The sequence below is a fragment of the Rhea americana genome, unplaced genomic scaffold (assembly GCF_003343005.1).
Source record: "Rhea americana isolate MKP2758 unplaced genomic scaffold, rheAme1 scaffold_86, whole genome shotgun sequence".
In the NCBI taxonomy this organism is placed as follows: Eukaryota; Metazoa; Chordata; class Aves; order Rheiformes; family Rheidae; genus Rhea; species Rhea americana.
In genome coordinates this window covers 1,392,841-1,401,822 of record NW_028187044.1, presented here as the reverse complement: position 1 = coordinate 1,401,822, position 8,982 = coordinate 1,392,841, and the positions used below count along the sequence as shown (strand labels likewise).

At 37.4% G+C, this 8,982-nt stretch overlaps 1 protein-coding gene across 1 annotated transcript in view; it reads left to right on the top strand.

Annotated features, from left to right (window-relative positions):
- The first annotated feature begins 4,421 nt into the window (after positions 1-4,421).
- OGDHL (oxoglutarate dehydrogenase L) overlaps positions 4,422-8,982 on the top strand; it is a 52,861-nt gene continuing 48,300 nt past the window's right edge. Inside the window, exon 1 of the mRNA XM_085323674.1 lies at positions 4,422-4,652. Within this exon, the coding sequence (XP_085179800.1) occupies positions 4,446-4,652 (207 nt within the window). The 5' untranslated portion in view covers positions 4,422-4,445. The remainder of the gene's footprint in view (positions 4,653-8,982) is intronic.

The window sequence follows — 8,982 nt, the reverse complement described above, 5'->3', positions numbered from 1 at the left end:
GGCGCTGAGGGGCGGGCGGCGGGGCCCGGCGGCGGCGGCGGGCGACGGGCGACCCCTCCTGTGCCGGCGGCCCGTCTCGACCCGGGTGAGCGGGGCGCCGCGGTGGCCAGGGGAGGCGGCAGAGGCCCAGCGACCCCTTCTGTCCGCCAGGGTTTCCCCTGTGCTGCGGGAACTTTCCGAGAGCCCGCGCACGTCACYTCTCTGCAGCCGCCGCCCGCTCCCTTTCTCTCAATCTCTGTCTCTTTCTTTTCTTTTTTTCTTTTTTTTTTGTAGTTTAATTTATTGTTATTGAGACTTCCGATGAACTGTGGTGAGTGCATAGCCTGTGAACTTCTCCCAGTTCACCTTTGTGGGTGGAAAATTACGCATCTTTGTATCTTTATGCAGGATGGCACCCCTGCTGGAGGGGAAAGAAACGTTTAGCGTGTAGGTGCATATTCTGGAAGCAGCCTTATTTGCTAAGGCTACTTCACACCACTTKGGTTTCAATTATCTGAAATTTCAGTTATCTGAAACTTCTTCTGAAGGTCATTTATTACCTTTGCCCATTTTTCATTTCCTGAATTACTCTATCTTGAGATGAGAATTATTCTGTCTTAAGAACTTTAGGAGGGAGTTGTATGAGGTATACAGGAGAAAATGGCCATGATAGTGGATAAATGAGGTTTTTGTGAAGCATGGATGAGGCTTACTGATGACTTCCTCTGCACAGCATAGGAAGTACTTATTAGCATTGATATCAGGACTCCATATGTATCTGAGAAAGTCAGTAAGGATACTGGCAATACCCAAAGCRTATTGATTTGTGTGAGACTTTACAATGTAATTATGTTTAATGTGATCTTGAAAACATAATTGGATATGATAAACATGCATAAACACATCTGACATCAGAAATGTCTTGCTGTTATTTTTTTCTTATGCTTCCATACCTCTGGAAACTAGGGTAGAATAATTGACAAGACTGTCCATCACATTAGCTCACTTCTTGAGCTGAAAGTGCTAAGGTAAAAGCTACCTCATGGCTCAAGACACACATACAATACTGTAAAACAACTGTAGAGGTTTTCAGCTGCTTCACTTGCTTTCACTGTTTTAATGCTGCTTTGGTGCGTTAACTGTCAGGATCTCCTGGTTCACTGCTGCTTTCTTATTTTTGACTTCTGGTAGAGATTTAATTAATTCARTTAATCTTTTGGTTGCTTTTAGCCCAGCTTCATTCCTTGCCAGTTGCTGTTTTCATTTCAAGGTTGATTTAGGAAACATAGTGGAATGGAACAATCCTATTTCTTCTGTCTGCTGTCCTTCGTGCAGTTTTTTGACTGATAGTCTCAAGACCGAGTAGGTTGGAGTGGTCTGTGATCATGCTGGTGGTCAGTGTTGATGCTGACATCTGTGCTGAAGAGTTGCAAGCACAAAAGGAAGAACCAGRAAGAAGCTGATTTTATTGACTTAAATTAATCTGTAGTTGAAATATAACTGTAACTACATCAATGATGGCTTTGTCCATTTCTGTTTTTTATATATGCACAAGTTGAGGTACTACTTTTTCTTGAGGTAACACCTCAAGAAATAACACCTGTGGTACAAGTTTTCTTCACCAGGGGTCTTTAGATCTTCACAGGAGTGAAGCAATCCATATCTGATTTTACAGATCATGTATTTAATAGTTATCATTTTCAAATGGGACCCTAACCCCATTTTGGAATTTAAACGGAATTGTAGGGAAGTAGCAGGTACCACTTACGAGCTCTTCGTTTCAATTATATGGATATAAGTATTATACAGTTTTTGCATCTGTTTTCAAATCTCCCTGACAAACTATTGTTTTCCTGTTGGTTCTTCTCTAACTGCTGAAAGAAAGAGCTACACATCCTTCAGGGAAGAAACTTATGCAAGAGACAATGTGGAAATTATCTGCACTTAAGAAGCTTGCCACTGTAGCATGATAAACTAAGATAAATGTTCTTCTTATTCTTTTCTCTTCAGCCTCTTGCACTTCAAACAAGCGCTTTGAACAAAGGTTGGTAACCATTTAGAAAAGATCTGGCAGTTCATATCCAGCTGCTGAAGTATGTGTACAGAAGTTTGGAAGTAGAGAGTGAGATTCACATGGAATAAGATGCTAGATAATMATTTTTAGCAGAAACAGGGTCAGGTATAGAGTCCTAGGTGCTGTTGTGACATCTCAATTTTTACTGTTCCAACGCATTAAAATCTTAYGAAGTTGTGAGAAATGCCACGATGCATATGTATAGTGTTTTTGGTGTCATTCTGTCTTAAAGAATGTAATATATATAGACAACATATTTTTAACACTGCCAGTGTTGCCCCAGCTGCTCTAAGTTTGAAGAGGACTTAATCTGTTTTCAAAATAGTGCTGGTAGCATTTATATTCCTATAGCTACCTAGGAGCCCTAATCACAGATGAGGTGTTAACACAGGAGGAAGTCAGTGTTGTAATAAGCTTTGAATCTGTAAAATGAGAAATGACAAGTGAATATAGATAGATAAGGAAATAATTCTRATCAGCAAAATACATTGGGGATTCAACAAAGCCTAACCATTGCCAAATAGCTGAAAACACCAAATGGGTAGAGAAGAGTGTAGGAGGGCATTGGAGAGTTGGTTGAGGTTTTTTTTTTGTTTGTTTGTTTTTTGTTTGTTTTTTTTGCTGATTTGAAGGAGCATTATGTACTAGTTTTGGTGATACTCCCTTTGCAGAATACTTCCCATATAYGTGGATACTGTGGAGAATGTGTGCAAGTACTTGTTTGGAAAAATCAACAAATGGATGATGACATTAAGAGCTAGGAATCRCTTATGATAGTGGATGAGAGCTGAAAGGCTGCAGAAGTCTTGAAAGAGGAGACAAGCAAATCTGGTGTGATAAAGGAGGAGAGCTGGCTGCTGGGATGGTTACAGTCAGTGACTTGGAAAGTGGCCCTGTCAGCAGCTTTCAAAATAGATGCCAGTGGGTCAGAAATGGCTTTGTGATGGCCAGGGAGGAGTGTGCAGTAGTGTGATTTTTAACAGTTAAATCATAGTTATCTGACTTCTGGGCTTTTTTTAAAAAGAAAAAAAAMCCCAGTGATATTTATGCTAAACTCAGAGGATGAACAAATAATTTTTCCCGTTCCTTACCAGTTTAGATTATGATAAGGGTTATGATAAGTTTCCTATTTTATATTTCCTGATTTTTTAAAAAATGCTTGTGTTTTGGGGTGAAAGAGAAAAAGAAGAAAGTATTTATCTATTGCTTCTTTTATTAGCGATAAAATAATCTTTGCATATAATAAGTAAAATAGAATTAGATCTATAACTTAAATTGAYAGCATTGTTTCTAAAACACTTTAAAGTTAATATGGCAGTTCAGTACTTTTGTTTTTAGGAATTGTTTAACTGGTCACATTAAACAACAAATAATTTGTATTTTTGCCATCTGATCAAAGAAATTRTTTCTTTTAATAGACAAATGAGGAATGCATGTATGAGTTAACTCTTAATTTTTCTTGTTCTTAATTTGTATCTTATCCTTTATATTCTTTCCCAGATAGCTCTAAAGTATAAACAAAATTAATAATTTCACACTATTGCTATTCTTTTTGCTATTGTAGCATTTAGAGGATTGAGGTTTAGAAGGTCTAATTGCAAGCTACTTTTGTGAAATTTATTTTGAGAGTGAGCTTTGATTCCTGTTAATAGCACCAGAGCTGATGTTATTCAGTGTTCTCAAGATTAATTTTTTTTCCTGATATGAGGAATATACTCACCTTGTAAAACAAGTAGGAGGCCATTATTTCCAGTTTTTGGTAACAGAAGGGCAAGATAATTGTTGCTAGTACAAATTAAACCGAGCCTCCTCTTAATGAAACCCTAACTGATTCAAGRCTAATGTCAATGTGAAGGCTTGACTAACACTCTTAATAATTATTTTGTCAGCTCCATTATACAGGGCACCATAATTTTGAGGCAGTGGGTTGTTTTCAACCATTGCATGTGCAGGTTGAAGCTGTTCATTGAACCTACCCCATTTGGGCTTTATAAAAAGCCACTGTTTTCTTCAACTGTAMGACAGTGGATAGAGTTGCCAAGAGCTCCAGAAAAGCAACTGGTTAGCAATCGCATGTGCTCCCAGGGAAGCAGGACTCAGGGATTGTGTGGTACAAGGGGTGTCATGATTGCTGTGGAAACCTGTGGATGTGGTGGTGACCATCAGCAACACTTCCACTGTGGTGAGTACAACTCTACAGGCAATCATGKAACGTCCTCTGTCCTGAAGATAACTTCATGCCAAGGCCTGAGTGTTGTTAAAGAGTTCTCTAGCCAGAAGCCTCAATTTTGACTTAGACACTGAAATGTGCCTGTAATTTAATGACCATTTTTCTGATTAGATTTGCTTTTTTCTTATTAATAGACTTGGATCTTCTGTCTAATAAACAAACATGAGTCACCTGAAGTTGCTTGCAGCTACGCTGAAGTGGCATGGCATTAAACTTCTAGAAAAGCATGATATAGCCAGAAAGGTATTTTTCCGTGGCCAACGATATGTTTCGTCAGGAATCTCAGAACCATTCCTGAATGGGAGTAATTCCAATTATGTGGAGGAAATGTATTATGCATGGCTTGAAAACCCTAAAAGTGTACATAAGGTAAGTCTTAAAGCTAACTGAATATTGTATTATTAGGTTGAGTGGAATTGATTTTTTTTTTCTATTTTTAACTTTTTTTATAAAAAGTCCAGAAAAAGCTTTTGTATGAAATGAAAAATATGAAACTAATTTCCCATGTATTGATTGTTATAAGATGTGATGTTATAGCAAAGCAAAAGTACAGAGTAGCCACAGGCATGGTGTACTCAGGTAAAAGAGCGAGAAGTCCAGACCAGAAGTAGTAAGCTGCTGAGTAACTTTCAGAGTTCTTATGTTGAATAGGCATTGAAGAAGTCTGTTAAAATGCTTTGAACATTTTGGTTTTCTTATTGTAATATGGTTGTATTATGGGATATGTTATAATCAACCAGTATATATTGTTGGTACTTCTAAACTGCTTAAAGGTGAATGTTCAGTTCCCTTCTCTTAAGAAGGTGTAAGCTTTAAACTGACTCTATAAAGTTGTCAGGAAAGCCTGAATTATTCTGAAAAGTGTTTTGTTCATTGTCTCTCTCTAGGCTTTTTTTTTTTTTTTTTTTTTTAAAAAAAAGCTTTAAATCATTTTTTCTAACCTTTCTTGTGGGAAAAACACATAGACTTTTTTCTTTATTTCTAACAAGTTTTCTGCTGACAATAAAGACTCTCTTATGGTGCTACTTATGTATTAGGAAGTTGATGAGAAGTCCAGTAAAGTCTAAGACAGATAAGACARTCATTTTCTATAGAAGTAATGCAAATTATGCCCCAGTTGTTATAGCAAATTTGTTGTGTAGTCCTTTATTCTTGGGGCAAGTATATCAAAATGTCACTTAGAAGTTGATGTTTTAAATCTGATAATCTATCTAGAGAGTGAGAAAGTGATGCATATTGAGGGGGAAAAGGGTACCAAAATGAGAGTTTTATTTATCTGTATGAATTTCCTTCTGTTGGAAGGTGACATACGTACAGTGACAACTTTGAAGAGTGCATGTTGCTCACACAAGAGGTACCATGCCTTTTGTGTTACGTCTTAGCTTAAAACTGAAGAGACCTTTTCTGGGAGTGGCTCCTTTTCTCACCTTAGCTTTGATTTCTCTTCATGACCCTGCCAAGTTTCCAAGTAGTGTAGAGCAAGGCAGCATGTTGCATGAATGCTTTGAATTAGTTTGAGAAGTCCTCAGCACATGCTTGTTCTGAAAGTTGATATTAACCCTTTATTGTAAGGGCATTGAAGGAATGAACTAATGTATTAGTAGTGTGTGGGACGGCACCTTGTTTTTGCTCTTTAAAGTTATGTGGACTTGGGACAACCTTTTTTCCTTTAGGAAGAAGGGTATTTCTTGTTCAGTCCCTTTACAGCTGAATGAGTTTTGCTGCTGTTAAGTTCTATTTTTGCTCTAATGGGGCATAAACCTTAATAAGTAACATAAACGTTGTGCCTTTAAGTGAATCATAAGGCAGTAGGTCAAGACTGCTAGAGTCAGGATGTCTGCAGGCAGGAAGCTCGAAGACTTCCTTCAGAGACCGCAGGCAGGGAGAAGGGAAGGGGAAGGGGAAAGGAAGAGCGGCCGCTGTCTGGAGCTGACCGTGGTGCTCCAGGCGACGCTCCACTGCCCGCGCTGAGCTCCTGTCCTCCACTGAGGCAGGAAACGTTCCCRACGCAGCTGCCCTGGGGAAGGAGACTGTTCTGCTAAATAGTTGGTTATTTGGGCTCGATATTTTGCTAATACTCGGAGATGAATGGACGTGGTAAAAATCCTGCTGATGGACTGTCCAAATTATCTGACAGGTCTAGCACAGYTAAGGAGCAGATTCTGAAGAGGGAATAGAGTTTGTAGTTTGAATAACAACTGATGAATTAACAGAAGTGAATTCAGGGGAAAGTAGACATCCTGGCTGACTAGTGTGTGGCCTAGAGAGTGTATCTCAAATATTTCCAAAATACATTTGAATTGTGTGAATTCTTTTCCAGGTTAAGCATATCCCAGCATAATAAATTGAAGTGAWTTCATTATGTGTCTGTTTTATGAGACTTAAAAGGAAATGAATAATTATGCACTTCTTTACAAGTATCCTTGCCTAAATATTGCGTTTGTTCCAGTCTAAAAACAGGGTAGAGGGGAGGCAGCCGTGATTAATTTGGCTTTGTTTCATCAGTTAATTTCATTTTTAGTTTCTTTAAAACCACCTGCTTTCTTCAGCTAAAAACTGTAAGTACTCCTGAAAGATTTTTAATGGACAGAAATTGTTCAACTTGGGCTTAAAATAATAGTAAAAAAAAAGGGGGGGGGGGGCAAAAAGTTCTGAGAATTCAAGTAATCCTGTATATTCTTAAATATACAGAAAAATGCATATCATAGTTTTGTGGCTCCAGAGGAAGTTGTAAATTCATCCTTCTACTACAAAAAATTGGGAATGAAGGAAGACCATGACAACAGACCTATAGCTTGTGTGGTGTTGGTTGTGGTTGTTAACGTTTTCAATCTCTCTGCATGCCACTCCTATTTTATTATGTTAYCCAATATGTCCATTGTGGTTTAGATATCTAATCTGTGTTAAACTTTTAGACATTACAATAAGACAATAAATTTTGTTCTACCTTGTTTTCCTGCTGTTTCCTCTTGGATATCTCCTGCTTATTGGAGGGAATGTGCCTCCTTCTAGTTGATGAGGGGAARTGTTTATTTTTCTTGAGCTTTTAAAATCCTACTTTATTCTGTCTTACTTATGAACTCCAGTTAATGAAGCCTCCTCAAATTGTTTCCCCCTCAGAAGATTTTTTTGGATATATCTTTCCATAGATGCATACTTAAAGCTGCTGTATGAAACGTGGCTGCCATATTCAGGTGAACACATTCAGTGTTACTAGTGTTTGTCCTGTAAAGAAAGGAGATCTATGTACCGTATTTGTGTATCTRGGAGTACATATCTATATCCAGAGGAGCTTTTATTCCTTGCGTAAATCTGTTCCTGCTGATTTCCTGGTTCTCTCTGTCTTTTGTATTTCCTTTCCTTAAAGTAGCCAGAAAAACAGTCAGAATAAAATGACATGGGCTCTGAAAAAGGCATCATTATTTTTGCTCAGAGTATGGTGTCAGGGCCATAGATCATAACGGAGAAGCATGACAAGGCTCTGTTATTACTATCACAAGATTAATTACAAAACTGCATGGTTGGATATTGAGTACATAATGCCTACCATTTTATACTGTATGCAACCACTCTACCGTGAGTGTGTAATCACTTCCTYGGTCTCTGTACTTGGAAAAAGTTCTCTTTTTTTATTTTGGTCTTTTGTTTCTTTTTTTCACAACTAATGATATAGYGACACTCACTTTGTGTACTCTAAGGCTTTACTATCCTCTCTATAGTTGGCATATATTGTCACTAGGAAAAGCAAACCTTCAAGATAACTAATACATTATTGTTTTTCTGTGTGTAGTGCTGTTTATTTTATGAAAGTAAAACATTGTTGCTGAATCATTTGAATTATATTAATTCAGAAATTTAAAGCAATATTAATTACAAAATAAATTTGCTGACTAGAAGAAGAAAATAGAGGAATGTATCATATATCGCTATGTTATTTTATTTAATCTTTTTTTTCCCCACAGATGTTTTTTTTTAAAAAAAAAAAATCTATTGCAAGTCTCTTTTTCATACAACTCTTGTCTAACTCCCAAACTTGTGGTGCTATCCTTTTCTTAAAGAACTTCATTAATTTAGTTGAGAAGTCTTCAGATGTGCTGGACATGTGTCTGTTCAGTCACATGGCAAGTGCTGTTGCCAAAGACTGACATTGATACAAAAGACTTGAAGACTATAATCTGTTATCAATCTTGAAAGACACTACAGAAACTTTTAAAGGCTTTGATGGATGTGTGTCTAGAAAAAACTAATTTTCTGTAGCCAAATGATGTATTTTCCCTCCCCTCTGATTAAATGTCAAGCCTACCCAACAAATCAATACGTTCAAAAATACAATAGGAAAAATGGTGTGGATTCCTTCTGTCCCAGCTGGCTACATCTTCAGATGTAAGCATTCTGAAGCTGTTTCTTTGTGAGTTTGTCTGAAGAAAAGATGCTATGCTTATGCTCCTTAAATGTGTAGCCTGTTAGGCAAATCTATTTGAATTGTGTTAGCAGCTGTCCTAGCAGACTATTTGTTCAGAAACATGTTCAGCTGTCTGTTGGCCTGTACTCTGGTAACTTTTTTTTTTAATGTCTAAATCCAAAATTTTTGACACAACAAAGGAATAGTTGTATTATGATGATCATTGTCTGTGGAAAAATTGAGGAAGGAACCTTAACATAAACAAAGATATTCTTTAATAAAATTATGTATGGAAAG